This window comes from Cibotium barometz, chromosome 37 (assembly GCF_041138505.1).
Source record: "Cibotium barometz isolate CiBa-2024 chromosome 37, ASM4113850v1, whole genome shotgun sequence".
Taxonomy (NCBI): domain Eukaryota; kingdom Viridiplantae; phylum Streptophyta; class Polypodiopsida; order Cyatheales; family Cibotiaceae; genus Cibotium; species Cibotium barometz.
In genome coordinates this window covers 30,799,030-30,816,719 of record NC_141082.1, presented here as the reverse complement: position 1 = coordinate 30,816,719, position 17,690 = coordinate 30,799,030, and the positions used below count along the sequence as shown (strand labels likewise).

At 41.8% G+C, this 17,690-nt stretch overlaps 1 protein-coding gene across 2 annotated transcripts; it reads right to left on the bottom strand.

The window, feature by feature from the left end:
• Positions 1 to 608: 608 nt before the first annotated feature.
• Positions 609 to 4,135, bottom strand: LOC147617159 (uncharacterized). Of its 2 annotated transcripts, none has more exons than XM_086776763.1 (4): positions 3,806 to 4,135; positions 2,866 to 3,480; positions 1,685 to 1,738; positions 609 to 1,515 (listed from the first exon to the last, which is right to left on the bottom strand). In XM_086776763.1, the coding sequence occupies exons 2-4, from the start codon at positions 3,471 to 3,473 to the stop codon at positions 852 to 854; spliced, it is 1,326 nt and encodes a 441-aa protein (XP_086632889.1). In that variant the 5' UTR covers positions 3,474 to 3,480; positions 3,806 to 4,135; the 3' UTR covers positions 609 to 851. The 2 variants fall into 2 exon arrangements, with proteins under 2 accessions (XP_086632889.1, XP_086632888.1); XM_086776762.1 differs by having other exon boundaries at positions 2,866 to 3,492; positions 3,806 to 3,945.
• Between the last annotated feature and the right edge of the window lie 13,555 nt (positions 4,136 to 17,690).

Sequence of the window (17,690 nt, the reverse complement as noted above, 5' to 3'; positions counted from 1 at the left end):
GTCGCATGGTTTATGGCCTGTCTGGGAGTGAGCTAGATGCATGACACGTGTCCACTATCCAGAGCTTAGACCCTTGTTGTAAGGTGCCCACTGAGTCACTGGAGGCATAAATCTAAAGACCTATGTGCCATTGCAGAGAAGGAACCTGCCCCTTGCCCACATGGCAAATAACAGATTAGTGGTGGGGCAATCATAGTTGCACTCCTATGATTCATGACCAAAAACTATACCTTGATATATGTTGCATAAGCACACAGAAGAAAATAGTATATGAGGCAATCATATGTGCACTTATGACCAAAACCCTCCTAAATCACACAAATTTTGCCACACGAATGCACAAGTGGAACAAGAAGAGATTAGTATTTGAGGGAAGCAAACATGCACTTGTGACAATCCCTACAGGATACACAAGAATTTCAAGGTGGAACACACGAAGGGATTGCTATGGCTAAGCAATCAGCCAAAGCCAGTCAACAATGCTGCTGCAGAACCCATTACAAAACTGTAAGACCACATCAACACATTCATAACCTATGACCTCCGAACCATGAGTCTCATACCACACAGAACCCCCCTTGACCGTACCACAATTGAAGTATTAACTTAGGCCATGGCTTGACAAAACATCACATTAATCAGGTCTGTCAGCTGACCTTTAGTGCTATGTACATCAATCCAGTATTGGTAGTCAAACCTCTAAGATAGCACCTCTCAAAATGCCTAGCTCGAAATACAACTCTAGATGACCATGGCAGGAAAGACCTGACACAATTTGGGATGACAAAAATATGGCTTCTACATCATTCTCCACTCTTGCGAAAAAGGCTAAAGAGGAACACTTGAGCCCTTCAACTTCTTATACTGGCAAGCGTTTCTTGGAGAGCAGTGCCTGACCTTGGATGGGCCAGGACAAGATCTGTACATGTATTGTTTTCCTTCACTGAAGACACTGCCCCTGCTAAAAAGCTTTCACAATTCCCATAACTAACCAAATTCTGCACTCTTTGCACTGCTGCTTCTGCTTTATTTAGCATGGCATGATACTCCTGAGATGTTGCAAAGATGCTTACATGATTGTTGTCCCCAGAATTTGCCACAGTACAGTCCTGAGACATTCCTCTCACAGATTGTTCGGAGGGGAGAGCACTCTTGACCACTTGTTGAGAAGCCACGGAATCATAAATATGTTGTGCTCCTGCCAATAATTGGGATTGTTCACCTGCAAGAATCCGAGCAAGGGACTTCTTGCGGCCCGTGACCTTCTCTGACCCCTGCTTAGAGGAATCCAACTTCAGTGGTTTCCTCTTGACTCCTAATTTGTTGAAATGAGGCTTCTTAATATTGTTGTTAGAGTGGGGCTTCTTTTGAATGACAGTGTCCTTCACACCAAGGGAGGAGGGGCCCAGAGTTTTCTTCCTGCAATAATTTTTATCAAGGGGTCTAGGTATAACAAAAGAAAATTGCCTTATCTTTACACCTGCATTGACATATTCAGGATGCTCTGCCAGAAAACTGAGATGAAATACGTCAGAATTTTCAAATAAGTCCAGATTTTTCCCCTTTGTTCTTTAAATTTGAGTGATTAAAATATAAATCTTGCACAATCATACACAGCACAGCATACTCTTCAGAGAAAATTCAAAGCTTACTGAAATCAAGAATGAGTGTTTTTAGTTCTTACCGCTCTACCTCCGGCATAGATCGTAGTCTCCTTCCTGATGGAGCAACATAGTATCTGCAGGCAACAGTTGTAAGCGGTATTTAGATGCCTTGACTTGTTAAGCCAGTTGCACACTATCAAGCACCTACATCTTACACCCTGTTGTAATTTTACAGCAGGATATCAGTCATTTTCCATGATAACCTAGTGGTTAAGAGCCCCAAACTTCCAATAGTGAAGACATGAGTTCAAAACTCATCAACACCCATCCCCCTTGGGAGAGAAGGTTTTCATGCTAATGTATGTAGTGGAGGTGGACATGAGTTCAGAACCCAAGGACACCCATCCCCCTTGGGAAAGAAGGTTTTCATGCTAATGTATGTAGTGGAGGTTTCATGCTAATGTATGTAGTGGAGGTGGTCACTGCGGTGGTCGCCACACCCCACACTGGTCATCCATGAATTGCCAGGCTTTTTCATCTACAGCAATTGTAGAGTGACAATATTCAATCCACTCCACCTCAAACTTATACGCTCTCTATATCATAGACATGAACATCAAAGATCATGATTCTGCTCTGACACAAGACTCGTACAGGGTGTTCACACAAACCTGCAGACCAGCGCAATTGAGTGGCTCATCACTCAGTGTGCGGCTTACTTATGGGCCTGCTTGTCTGCTGCCTTCATTCGCAAATATTTGGAAGGGTAGCGAGTGTGGCTTTCGTTGAAGAAACTCGTTTAGAATTGGGGAAGTCTCCACCCCAAGGCCTTGTAAACCTATGAAAGCCTATATGGTATGGAGCCTGATCTCTGGGTATGGAGACTTTCCACCTCAAAATGACTCTCTTCCCTATCCCAAGCCTTATAAACCCCTAAGAATATAGGTATAAAACCGTCCCCTTATAGTATAGAGGCTTTGAACACACAAAACATCCTTCAACGTCTGCGTAACACTGCCAAGGAAGCGGTGAACAGTGTCACGTTAAGTCAAAACTCTGAGAAGTGTAAACCCAAGAACACATGGATCACACATGCCTACACTAGGAAACTATGTTGCGTCCGACTGCAGCCCCACTACACATGGCTTGTTTGATACAGTGCACAACCACCTAATGCATACCTGCTGAGCAAAACCACGACACACCAGCCAGTTCAGAAGATCACATCTCAGACACATTGAGATAGGGGAGAAAGACTTACACATCTGCAAACTTGGAAGCCCCTGCTGCTCGGATGACAAGTAGACGCTCCCATCCCTCAGGAGCTAGGGGAATGTTAGGCCTGTCAATGGCCCAGAGGTGGTGCACGTCCTGAGAGACGTCTGATGGATCATCACAGGAGGCATCGGGACGCCAACTGGTCGCACTACTGCAGAAGAAAGGATTCTCCAAAACAGACTCCCGTATTTCTTCGTATTGCTCCTTGGTAGGGATCAACCTCCACTTCATGCACCGGGCACACTGAACAGTAAAGGCTCCAACAGAGGGTAGTACCCGGGGGGGCTCCATGGTTTTCAAGTTCTTCTCACCATATTTGGCACCAACGCTGGCTCCAACTCTGGCCCTCGGCTGCTCCTGCGAGGAAGCATCCTCCCTGTTGCTGCTAGTCAGAAGGAGAGGCTCTGCTCGCATAAATTCACCTACAGTAGAGGTGCTCGGCTGTCCAGAATGTTCCTCCCTCGACACAGCCTTTACACACTCCTCCATTTCTGCTGTGGCAAGAGTTGTGGCCAAGCCTGAGGAAGGAAGCATACCTTGCTTCTCATGTGCACTGCTCCCATCAATGCTTGGATTCCCCAAGCCAGCCATTGTTCACCTGTCCAGAACACTGCCGACAGGGGAGAAACTTAGCAACATGCCATGTTAAGGGCTAGTTAACAAGCAAAGCACGGCTACATGCTATGCTTAGGGCCAGTTAACAAACAAACAAGCAGCAGTACTAAGAAGGCCTATTCAGAGCTCGTCGCTTAACTAATGCTCGATCCCACCAAGGCATACAAGGTCAGATGTGTAGCAGTTCCGCAGCAATACACGCGTCAGACAAGGCCAAATGTGTAAGTAGGATCGCAGTGACAGAAGAACGAATCCCTAAATTTGGAAACAAAGCCACAAGAATGGAAGGCATGGGAGACGGAAAAAACCTGGTGCAGAAGAGAAGCAACCGATCTGAGATATCCAGAGCTCGGCAGCTTTGCGAAACCCTCTCTATCAACTGCAAACCCTCACTTTCGCAGAGGTGACACACCAGGTCTTCTTCTGCGTTAGCCAGATTTGGCTATGGCAGTAACAGGCCTTCTTCTTCTCTTTAAGTATGAAAGACCCTAATTTCCCCCCAAATACCGAGGTGAGACAGCGAGCCTTGTTCTGTGTAAGGCGAAACCACCAGGTCTGTTTGTGCAAGCGTCGGCTATGGCGAAACGTCAAGAATGTGCCGTTTCGAAGGATTGGCTATGGCATCATCGTCTATAAATGCAATGTGGAGCTTTGGACCTCTGGCTATGGCGTCGGACCAGCAAATGTCGTGAAAATTTAATGGTGATAATGTATGGTGATGATGATTCGTCGGCACAGGCACGGCACGCGGACGTTTAGGTCGAGCCAGCGGGTTTCCGCTCCAGTTTAGCCGGCCACCAGATTTTTAGCCACCCTCGCGGCTGCTGACATGGCGTCCAACGAGGTAAAGGCCATAAAGCGGCCTAATCTAAATTCCATGTAGACATATATCTATGCCACGTCACCTAGTACCACGTGGGCGAAATCCACCTCACTTATATGCCACGTCACCTGATTGCCGTACCTCATTTGGATTTCTTTTTTACAATTTATTATCTTTACGATTAGTTCATAGCCTAAAATTCCTAAATGTTCTCGAATCCTCATTGGAATCAAATCTACTTGTCCCGGCTTTCAAAGTGGCAAATGTTGTTATTGAATGACCTGATACCTACTCCCCACGCAAGACATGTACTATAGATTAGGACCTTTTTTTGGATCTTTGTGCTCGTGTGTGCACGCTTTTTCATGCCACCGTCAACAGCCAGCAGGTTTTCGAACCCAGCACCTCTTGCATGGGACTTCAACGCCTTGCCTTATCGCTAGGCTTGTCTCCATTGGTCTAGTACTTACTAATCTCTCATCTCTCAATTTAGAAAGAGAAAAGACAAAATTAAAACTACACACATGTTAAAAGTGTCATTTATTACATTTTCATGTGATTGCAATAGCACTATTTCTAGTCTCCTACAAAGAAATGTAATGTAAGCTTGTGGATGTTGACTTCATTGTGGGTGATAATGAAATGATTTCTTTCTCTTTTTCGGGTCTATGTGTTTTTCTCTTTCTCTATTATTTCAATTGTTTCTTTTGTAGTTAATTAGTTTGGGTGTGTGCTAATTAACTTTTGATTATACTAGTTGGTGAACCTGTGCTTTGCACGTCTTTTGAGACCTCCAAATTCGTGCCACGTGATAGCATTGTGAAACTCTTCCCGAGTGGGTCCAACCTGCCTATGACAAGTCTACTCTTAGACCCACCTTTGGCGAGTCAATTGTTGATTGGTCTAAACCATTGTCTATACGTGTTAGTGTCTATGACACATACACATGCACATGCACACAGAAAACATGGACATGGACATACACATGCAACACACACACACACACACACACACACACCACACATATACACATGCACATAGCATATGTATGTGCACAAACAAAGAGAACACACACATAGCATATGTATCTCTACACACATATACATATAAGTATGTGCACACACAAAGAGAATATGTTATCATGGTCAAGTCACAAATCGTGCTACTGGGACATATTATTAGAGACAACACATGTTCTCCTACTATTTATCATTGTACGGGTTCCAAAGTCAAAAGGGTAGCATGCAGTCATAGTGTGTGAACATTCATTGTGAGTGTACTAATATATACTAGTGTGTGTTTATGTGAGAACAACCTCTTAGGATTAGATATTATGCAAGTGTGCAAGTGTGTAGGATGCTTCCTTGAGAAGAACTAGTCCAAGTTTGATTGAGTCAAAAGAGGCTTTATGCTGATAAAAGCATGTATTTGGTGAAGGGTTTTATTGAATCGTGCAATACTATCTCCCTAGCATTTCATCTCTCTTCAGCTTTGTTCTCTCTCCATATCTCTACACCCTAACACGATGGAACTCTTCGATCCTCCATAGCTTACTTAAGCTAACTATAGGCCTGTCCATCTTGGTATCAGAGATGCTCTACGCATCACTAGAGGAGTACACATCTGATGCCCACTTAACCTTGTAGCATATCGAGCCTCTCTGCCGACCATTGTGTGAGCATCGCCTCCAACTACTAGCAGTACCAACAACAAACAAGCTCTTCCGCAGTCGCCTACCTGGTATTGTCTAAAGCACATCTGACATCATCGTCTGTTTGCAACCCTTGGATTCACAGCTGTTGCCTGTCTTCCACAGTCAACATCCGATGCCTCTTGTCTCCAACACATATATCAAGGTAAAAGGATTTAGTCATTACAATGCCTTGCTATGCATTATAGGTGTAAATTACGTGAATGATGATGATGGAAACATGCTCTCTCTCTCTCTCTCTCTCTCTCTCTCTCTCTCTCTCTCTCTCTCTCTCTCTCTCTCTCTCTCTCTCATTCACACACACACACACACATGCGCGTGCGTGTGCGTGTGCGCACACATTTTATGATAAGTAATCACATGAAAATGCAATATATTTTAGTAAAACTATGTTCCTTTCAATTTTGAATCCATTGGAATTTTGTTGTGCCAAATAAGCAATATGTATGGTTTTTTTTTGTTTTGGTTTTTATAAAATTTGACATTGAAACTTCTGAATTTCCATTTATCACAAACATGAGAGCCCTATATTGTGTGCTAATCCCCTATTTATTCATCGTGATTCCCAAGATTATTATGTTATTTATTTATTTTTAAATTGGTCTTATGTATTCATTACGTTGCATGACAATGTCAAAAATAAAAAAGAGAAATGGAGACATGAAGATTTTTCGATTCCAAAGAGCTAAATGTTGATGTTCAAAGTAATGAACCAAAGAAGAGTCGTAGGCAAGCCTAAGAAATTATCAAACGTTGAAGATATTACAAAACAATCAAATGTTAGCTTCAAAGTTCTTGATTTAAGTGTGATAATATGAGTAGGTGGGAGTGATATTGATGAAGCATTAATCATTAATCTCAATGAATATCTCACAAAATTGGAAAGAGGAGGCAAAATTTTTCATCTACCATAATGTGTAGAGCTTTAAAGCAAAAGAACATGCACACATTTCATGGCATGATTAGTTTTTGCATGAAAGTTAAGCCTAATTACAAAAATGTTTCACATAAAGTTAGTGCAAAAGATATTGCTTTAGGAATAGCAATTTACATGCAGTATGGTTGAAATGGATCTAGACCAAATATCAAAGAAATCAACACATAAAGTCCAAATCTAGCATCCACTCCATGTGATTATGATGAAAAGAGAAGAAATCCACATGTACATGTAGCAAAGAAGGTATGTGCATAAGGCCTAAGTGATTCAACCTCTCATCGAGGATGGCTATCAAGCTTACCATGAGTCCTAGACCATGAAAGGCCATATCCATGAAAGGAGCCAAGAGTACATATAAGTGTCCAAGATATGAATGACTAAAACATCCCTACAATGAACCTAAGGCCCTATTTATAGTAGCCTTGCCCATGGCCCATTATTTACATGTTTTGGACCTTAGTTTTGCTTCATTACAAACCATCCCTTCCCAAAGATTTTGTCCTCAAAATCATACAAGATATCTACAATTCAACATAGCCTCAAATGAAATCAATGGGAAGTGGTAAAGGTCCCAAATATGCTCTCCAAATGTGAGGAAGTCCATGAAACTTCATTTCCAATGCATGTGTGTGGAACTGTTGTGGCAGCCCTTGTTGTAGATGAAATCCTTTGAAACATTCTTCATGAAAACTCCATGAAATAGGCCACAAATGATGCATACACTTTAGCCAAACATGTCCCGCATCATATTCTTCCATTGTGATGAGCATTGAAACTGTTTGGAGTAGAGCATCGACCCCAACAATGGACCTCACAAAAACTATCCAGAAATTACAGGATGCCTATAATCCCAACTATTGCCCATTTTCTCTATACCAATTATTCCACTTGGTCAAGCAACACCTTCTTCAAGTATGCCATATTATTGCACATACTCTAAAGATTTTCAAGTAGCCTCATCCATGAGCAATGTGGAACTAGACCCTCCAATCATGAAAGAAGTTCTCTTGAAGCATAGTGGACTGTTATGGCAGTCCATGTTGACATCGAAACCACTTGCAAATCTCTCATGAAAACACTTTAAAATGAGCCCCAAATGACATGTGCATGATGCCAAAGCATCTACATTTCGTAAACTACCATCATAGTCACCATTAGAGCTCATTGAGATCACCAAAAGACTCCAAAAAGTGCCTCTACTACCAGATCTGTCCAGAAAATTCTAGAATGCACATCTTCCATTGTAGGAGTCATAAAAGCCCATATAATGAATATCAAATGGTCGCCCAACCACATCCTCACATAATAGAGCTTGTTGTTGCACCTAAGAAAGTGGTTCCACTAAAAATGTGAACAATCCTATCATAGATAAATCCCACCACCGAGGTCACAGGGAAATGTATCCTTTTGAAATGCCTTGTCATCCACAATGTGACCATTATTCCAACCACCAGGGTTAAATAGAAAAACTATGAGAATCACCCCAAAGATGAGGTAATCCAAAAACTATGACCGCACGGACAAAATGTAAATCCAAGCCATGTAGAATCCAAAGCAATGGCTATCAAACTGCCTGGATCGAATAGAGAATATAGAAAGCCCATGTCGGTGATACAACTAGCCAATCCTCTTGGGTCGAATAGATAACCATAATGTCGGTGATGCGACTAGCCAATCCTCTTGGGTCGAATAGATAACCATAATGTAGATCATCTAACTATGAAACAAATATGTGACCTCCTAGATTGAAAGGAAGACATAACGGTGCATCCAACAATCTGGAATACAAACCCAACACCACCTCAATATGAGGTACTCCATCAATGGTCATAGCACCGAATCCTCCTATCTTATATAAACCTTGACTAATGATCACACTATGTTGTGGTGTACCATGGCGTGCCACATAATCATATATCATACATCTCAAGTGATATAAGATGCATTTGAAAGTGAATGCTCCATTCCCATAGATCATAGAATCATGTTGGCATCTATAAAATGTAAATACACATGCCTCATAACTAGCATCCCCATAAGCATAAGTGTCATCCTCAAGATCGGCATGTTTGCTCTACCAATGCACACTTCATTATCATCATGTAGAGCATGTGTAAAATCCATGTGATAGTCATGATCAATAGGAGTAGAATATGTCATCTCAAGACTATCATCATCTCCATGAGCAACATGTGTACAACCCATATATACATGTTCATCAGCACATGTATGGACAATCTTGATGAGACAATTCACCCTTATATGCATCATGATACACATCTTCTAAGCCTTCATAATCAAACAAGAGACAATCACATGTCTTCCAAATCAAACTTAAAAATGGATCGTACAATGCGTTCTCATGAATCTTCCACGAACCCCTCAATGTGTCACCTAAGTCATGATCATCCAAGGCATGGTCATCACATGTATCATCAACAAATGAGTCATCATCCCATTTGTTATCAACAAATGAGTGCTCATCCAAAATGTCATCAATGATCATGTCCTCACAATCTTGTGGTGTCATATCATGAGCTGAAAATTCCTCAATCAAAGAACTTATGTGTTAACCTATGATGGACATTGAGACGTACTATGTTTTACGTCATTAATTTAAATATTCTGAGTCGTGGGCCGGGCTTGTCGGCACCATATGTTAAGGATAAAGGGATTGGGTGATCGCCGATGAGAGGCGCACCTTGAATATCAGCAGGGTAAGGGTTAGGATCGGCCGGCCATGTATGGGCGCCCATGTGTGAACGGCCAAGTCACCTATAAGAGTCAAATGTAATCCTAAAACCATCATTCTCATGTGTTGAATACAAGAGTGCTCTTGCCTTATCTCCTTGGTTTCCTTCTCCTACGTGAGAGAGAGAGAGAGAGAGAGAGAGAGAGAGAGAGCGATCGAGCACTATGTAGTGGCACGGCGGCGGCTGCTGCTGCTGCGAGGCGGTAGAGCGGCGCGACGACGGCTCCTCCTTCACTACTGCGACGCGGGATCCTTCACGACGGCGGTTAGAGCGGTGAGTGACACACCCTTGCATTCTGTTTGAGCTTGCTTTCCTGGTTGTATGCTTGCAACCATTCGTGGCTCACATACGGTGCTCGGTAAGTCCCCAGCTACGACTTGTGCCGCAAAAGCGCACATTTTTGGTGCCGCTACCGGGGAGATGCCCTGCACCAAGCTCCAGTTTGCAGCTCGGGCTGCTGCGTGAAGTGAAATTTACACTGTAGGAAAGGCGACTGTGTGTTTGTTATTGAGGTGTTTCCGTGTTTTGAAATCTGTTTCTGCAATTTGTCTTCTGCAATTCTGGTTCTTTTGTTGTTTTTCCACTCCGTGTGCATTCTGTTCTCTGGTTTTCTGCGTGTGAGGGAGGATTTCTGAATCCCCACAGGCCTGCACCGTGTACGAACTGCGCCGCGGCAAAGTCTGAACCCTAGAAAGAAACCCTAGAAAACTTATCCCAAAAAAAAATTTTAATTTTGGAAGAAAAAAATAATAAAATAAATAAATTAATCAATTTTTTTTAAAAAAACTAAACGTGTGAAGAGGAAAGATTTTTTATTTGGAGAAAAAAATTTTGAAAAGAAAAACCCCCAATCGACCCCGACCTCGGTCTCGGACTTTTGATATATATATATAGGAGAGTGAGCCTCCATAGCTTTCTTTCAAGTGAGAGCTTATGGGAAGTTGAGCCCTATATGTAGCCCACTCCCCAAGGAGTGAAGTGAGCATGTGGGATAAAACCTTCACCTCCTCCACAAGCAAATAGGCCTTCACCCCTTCCCCCACAAGAAAAGAGACTGTTTTGAGGACCACAAGAGCTTTGGATTGTCATGAGAATATATTTTAAGTCCTCTAGAAAAATATTATTTATCCCCTCTTGAGTAATTTGGGGACGCCTAGATTACTCTTACGTCATGCCGGCTAGGTTAATATCGTGGATGATACCACTATAAATATTAATACGTGCGGTATATGACGTATGTTTGAGGCCACCTATGATTATTTCAGTTAGGTTTGTATGGCAGGGTGATTCCTGGGGTACTTATGCCTGGTAGTCATGAGTTGGTGATGATTTGTGCCTGTTTAATATTTGTGGGATTAATTTAATAATTAATTAGGCTTATATTTTCAGGTGATGAAGACTATGGGAATTGAAGAGTTTACTTTGGAAGAAATGTCTTGGTTCATCACATTTCATTTTTGGCAAGCATAGTAGCTTGCAACCTTAGCAAATGATTTTTCCATTTTGAACTTTAGGAAAGATACGTTTATTTATGTGGAATTTATTAAAGCCTATGGCTTTACCCTAGTCCCAATATTTGACACTCTATTTTTGTTAAAGAAGAGTGCCGTGCTCTCTAAAAAGCACATCTTGTATATTTTGGGAGCTATGGCCTAATTTTGGTGAAAAAGAAAGCTAATAAAGAAATACTCTTGTGTGGGGAGAGGCCACGCACAAGAGGGGGGAAGATTGCACCCAATATGGTCTATTGAGCTAAGTATTTTTAATTTTGTTAAGTGTTTTAAATTTCAATTGATTTGATTTAGTTGAAGTGGTTTGACCAATGCTCCAGCTACTTTCAGCCGTATGATGAATCGCATATTCCTTAAGTTTCAAAGTTTTGTTATAGTGTTCTTTGATGACATTCTTGTTTTCAGCAACAAGGATCGACAAGAGCATGAACAACACTTGGAACAAGTGTTCAACCTTTTGAGAGAAAATGAATTGTATGTCAATCTTGAAAGGAGTTCTTTCTTTCAAGAAGAGATTGAATACTTAGGTCATATAGTGTCGGTTGAAGGGATTCGTGTAGATCCTAAGAAAATTGAGTGTATTGCTTCTTAGCCTACGCCTAGAAACATACATGATCTTAGATCTTTTCTTGGCCTATGTAATTATTATAGGAAGTTCGTCACCAAGAATTTTGCTTGTATTGCTCATCCTTTGACTGAACTCCTTAAGAAAGCTACAAATTTCAATTGGACTGAAAAGCAAGATAAATCTTTTGCAACACTCAAGAATGCTTTAACACAAGCACCAGTTCTAACACTACCTGATTTTCAAAGACCATTCTTTATAGTAGTGACTGATGCTAGTGGCAAAGGATTTGGAGCTGTTCTTATGCAAGACAACCATCCTATTGCTTTATCAAAGTAGAAAGCTTAAGCCTGCAGAGCAAAATTATAGCACATATGACAAGGAATTAGCAGCAGTAGTGCATGCTTTGAAAATCTGGAAGCACTACCTAATGGGCTTTGAATTTCTCATCAAGACAGATCAACAAAGCATTAGGCATTTGCTTACGCAACCTCTTATTTCAGATAGGCATATCAAATGGGCATCTTTCATTCAAAGTTTCCAACCTATGATTCAATATCAACCTGGAAAAGAAAATGTTGTTGCCGATGCTTTGAGTCGAAGACCAAATATCAACAACATTTCCATTATTGAAAGTGAACCATTTGTACTTATGAAAGAAACTTATGAAGTTGATCCAGATTTTTCTGAAATATGGATCAAATTGCGTGAAAACAATTGGACACCTCACGGAAGTTATTCTCATAATGATGACTATCTTTTCTTTGAGAAAAGATTGTGTGTTACTCAACCTTATAGACAACTTGTCTTGGAAGAGATGCATTAACCACCATTTGTGGGACATAGAGGAGTTTCCGCAACACTTCAAGTAGTTTCTCGAGAATTCTATTAGCCTCATTTGAAGAATGATGTAGCTAATTTGTAGCTGAATGTAACATTTGCCAAACAATTAAAAGCTACAAAGGCAAAGCTTTAGGATTGCTTATGCCTCTACCTATTTCTGATAGACCATGGAAACAAGTGTCTATGGACTTCATTACTAGCTTTCCTACTACTTCCAATCACCATGACATGATTTGGACAATAGTGGACAGGTTTAGTAAGCAAGCCTATTTCATTCCATGTAAAAAGACACTAACTTCTCAGCAAGCCGCGAACATATTTGTTAAGCAAATTTTTGTTCATCATGGACTACCCAAAGTGATAGTTTTCGATAGAGATTCTAAATTTTGTAGTCACTTTTGGGTTGCTCTTTTCTCAAACTTAGGCACTAAGTTAGATTTTTCCACGGCTTTCCATCCGGAATCGAATGGACAAACCAAAGTTACAAATAGCACTATCTTAGATATGCTTAGAGCCTATGTTTCCCAGCAACCTAGTGCATGGGATAAGTACATACACCTACTCCAATTTGCTTATAATACTACTCCTCATACTGCTACTGGTCGAGCACCATTTGAGATCATCTATGGTAGAGCTTTGCCTATTCCGGCTACTAGACTCTCTCATAAGATTGAAGCTGCCGACCAATATGTTAGAGACTTTGATCGCATTTTATCTGAAGTGCGTGATTGTATTGCAAGAGCTCAAGAGAAGTATACATCTCAAGCAAATAGGAAGTGTAAAGATTTTTTATTTCAAGAAGGTGATTATGTACTTTTGAGAATTGAAAAACGTCGATTAAAGAGTGTGGAAAAATTCCCTGCAGTGAAGCTAGCGCCTAGATATTATGGGCCATTTAAAATCCTTCAAAAGATTAATGATGTGGCCTATAGACTAGAGCTTCCATCTAATTGGAATATCCACACTTCTTTTCATATCCATCTCTTGAAACCTTTTCGAGGAACACTACTCACCCAACATATGAGGAACCACCTCTTATTGAAGGAGAGGAAGAAGTACTAGTTCTTGATGCTATCATTGACCAAGAGATAACAACAACAAGAACAGGTAATCAATACTTCAAGTATCTTTTGACTTTTAAGAATCATCCACAAGAAGATGCTAAATGGATGCCTGAGAATTTTTTTCGAGTTTGCCTTGAAATTCTTCATTCTTTTCAAACCCCGCAAATCCGCAATTGAGGACAATTGCAAACTCAAGCAAGAGGGATGTCATGAGAATATATTTTAAGTCCTCTAGAAAAATATTATTTATCCCCTCTTGAGTAATTTGGGGACGCCTAGATTACTCTTGCGTCATGCCCGGCTAGGTTAATATCGTGGGTGATACCACTATAAATATTAATACGTGCGGTATATGACGTATGTTTGAGGCCACCTATGATTATTTCAGTTAGGTTTGTATGGCAGGGTGATTCCTGGGATACTTACGCCTGGTAGTCATGAGTTGGTAATGATTTGTGCCTGTTTAATATTTGTGAGATTAATTTAATAATTAATTAGGCTTATATTTTCAGGTGATGAAGACTATGGGAATCGAAGAGTTTACTTTGGAAGAAATGTCTTGGTTCATCACATTTCATTTTTGGCAAAAGCATAGTAGCTTGCAACCTTAGCAAATGATTTTTCCATTTTGAACTTTAGGAAAGATACATTTATTTATGTGGAATTTATTAAAGCCTATGGCTTTACCCTAGTCCCAATATTTGACACTCTATTTTTGTTAAAGAAGAGTGTCGTGCTCTCTAAAAAACACATCTTGTATATTTTGGGGGCTATGGCCTAATTTTGGTGAAAAAGAAAGCTAATAAAGAAATACTCTTGTGTGGGGAGAGGCCACGCACAAGAGGGGGAAAGATTGCACCCAATATGGTCTATTGAGCTAAGTATTTTTAATTTTGTTAAGTGTTTTAAATTTCAATTGATTTGATTTAGTTGAAGCTTACAAAGCAATGGTTTTTATGGTTGAATTAATTCTTGTGAATTCACTACTCTTCCACAATCAATTCCTAGAATAAGATTCTAGTTGCATGGATAGACGAACACGGTGCTGTAAAGCACGATAGGACCCTTTAAACGATACGCTCGTTTCGAGCTATCACACGCCCTAGTTCAGGTTCGACCATAAGTAAGGGGGTTAGAAACAGGTTAAAAACAATACAAAAACAAGTAAAAACGGGGTGTGAAACACCTAAGAAACCACTTGTGTGGACTTCAAGGGTAGTTACCAACGCCCGTAGGGTACCCACGTCACATGCATCTACTCTCTGGTCGGGTACTAGAGCCTGAGCCACTAGAAAGCATTTCAGTTTACGCAAGCTCACACCATCCCTCCACGTTGGCATCTTGGCCTTCGGCTGGAATCCAAGGGAGTGCAACCCAAGATCCACGAATAGTGGATAGTGACTCGTCCTCTGACTCAAACATGCTAGTTTGGGCCCCACAACCCGGATCTAGCATATTTAGTCGTCTAATAGAGACCTTTAGTAGAGCTACACGCTCTGAACATGGGTTAAGCGAAGTAAATGAAGAAGGAGGGGTAGTGGATTCGCCATTCACATCTCATGTAGACCCTACCCTCCCAAAGAGTGTCCATGTGGATATTCTACCCACTTCATTTAATGAGGGCCCTACTGAGCTACCACCTTCCGATGCTCTTCCTAAAGTAGAGGTCCCTAGAAGCCAATCCATAAGAAGTGACATTGCATCCACTTCAAGAGAACCGTTTGGCACACCAAGTCTAGATGGGATATTTCTCAATGAAAATTGGGAATATGATCTACACACAGAGACTCTAACTGACCTATATATGGGTTACACATACCATGTAGGTTGGTTAGAAGTCCTATGATCTACATCTAGCGCCACTAATCTAGAGGAGCAACAACAAATGATATGTGAGGTTATTCATAGAATTATCCAAATTGAGAGGCAAAATAGGGGAGTGAACTTAGTTTCCACTGGCCCTATGAGATTTTTGGATACGGGCAAGGCCAAACAACCAACCCTATCACAATTGGAGACTCCCTCGGTGAGTCCCATAGACCCTTCGTATGTTGTTTTGCCTGGAGTCTCAATGCAGGTTGACCCCACGAGCAGTAACTTTAGCTTTCCAACCTTGGCTCAACTCTCCATTAAGGAATCCACAATGCCTACCCCAATGATGAGCATGACAGAAAGCGCACCTGTTACCACTGTAGTTAGTACGACATCGCTACCTAGTGGAACAGTACCTACAACAGTGCGTGCCAGTGGAACAGTACCTATAACAGTATGACACTGTAGTTAGTACGACACCGCTACCTAGTGGAATAGTACCTACAATAGTGCGTGCCAGTGCCTATCGACCATATGTATCTATCGCTACTCATGCTCATGTAGCTCCTACGCCTCTTAGTATGCCAATGGCGTATGCTCCACGACCGCCTTATCACAACCCTTATCCAAGAGGAGCTAGGCCTAGTCACATATCATATCCTACGTCATTTGCCAACATACCCAGACCAATGCTAACTCCTATCAGCCAGGCTATCCCAGAAGTGCCTCCACCAGCTATGCCTGCTCACCTAGGTGATCTCGTAGCGTTTGCTCAGACAATTGGACGATCTATTGTGGAAAACATGCGGGGCATGCCTGAGAGAGAACCTAGAAGCAAGGCAGTACAAGTGGCTAAGCTCACTCAAAACTTCAGTGGTAAAGAGGATGTTAGGAAGCACATTGAAGTCTTTGAACACGTGTGTGATTCCTTGGAAGAGCACAATGAGCTGCATAAGTGTAAAGCCTTAGGCTTAACCTTGAGTGGGAAGGCTGGAGATTGGTATCGAACCTTAAGGGTTGAAGAGCGCACTCACTACCCCACTCTCAAGAGATTGTTCTTGAAAGAATACATACGCGAGGGTGTGCTTTGGGGAGTAGCATCTCAACTCCAAAAAGCTGAACGCGAGGAAGGGGAGTCAGTGAGAGACTTTATAAGTCGATTGAAGCATCTAAATTCTCGCTGCACTCCCAATGAGCGCTTCAATAATAACCAACTGCTTGATAGATTCATCCGAGGATTGCGCCACGAGGACATATACAATGGCCTGGTCATTAGAGGTCTTACAACATGGGAAGCAGTCACTGCCAATGCAATCCAGTTAGAAGACAACTTGATGATTGCAGGTAAAAAGGTGTCTTCGGAGACAAAATCCGTTAGTTCGTAAGTATGTGGGCACGAGCCAATGACAGTAAAACCTATTGCCAAGGAGCCCAAGATATCCGAAATGTCTGTGACCGACCTTACTAAGGCTCTCCAAGAATACTTTAGGGGTACTCGAGCCATATGTACCCAAGAAGAGAGCAACAATGGTGTTCGGTTTGCTTAGGACCACATAGCACGAGTGAATGTCCCACATTCAGAGTCAAATTCAATGGGAATTGCAATGCATGTGGTAAGTATGGCCATCAATCTAAAGATTGCCTAGTACTTAAGCGAATGTTAGCAAATCAGGCACCACTAGCCTGGTCAAACACACCTCAAGTACCCACGCTAATGCCTGCACAACCTGTCGAGCAACCGTCACAGCACATAGTTCCAAGGAATCTGAATGTAGTCCAGTCTGTGCCGTTACCACCGCCAGTGCTAGGACCACAACCTCCACATCCAAGGATTACCCTTGTCAACCAGATGGGTTGTGAGTCACATAGTGCGTGTGGGGATTATGAAGAGGAGATAGACCCCACTGTTTCATATGGGATTGATACGTTTGAAACGATTCCCCAGTACTACATGGAGGATCATTTCGGGCAAGTCAAGCCTGTATATCAAGTGGCTGCTCTCGCCACAAGAGGGCAAAACCTTAATACCTTGGCGAGGAGACCACCTCTTCAATGCTACGAGTGTGGTGGACCGCATCGTGTAGCGGAGTGCCCTAATAGGCTACAGAAGATTGCTACTCAGATGCAACCAAATCAAGGGAGCACATCGGGAATGCCGGTACTTACATGTAATC

What these genes read in the sequence shown, in the direction of transcription:
- LOC147617159 (XM_086776763.1), bottom strand. Translation starts at nt 3,473, where the DNA reads ATGGCTGGCTTGGGGAATCCAAGCATTGATGGGAGCAGTGCACATGAG. An exon ending in GCTTCCAAGTTTGCAGATGT is followed by an intron (nt 1,739 to 2,865) that starts GTAAGTCTTTCT and finishes TGTTGCCTGCAG; the next exon opens with ATACTATGTTGCTCCATCAG. An exon ending in TCTATGCCGGAGGTAGAGCG is followed by an intron (nt 1,516 to 1,684) that starts GTAAGAACTAAA and finishes ATTTCATCTCAG; the next exon opens with TTTTCTGGCAGAGCATCCTG.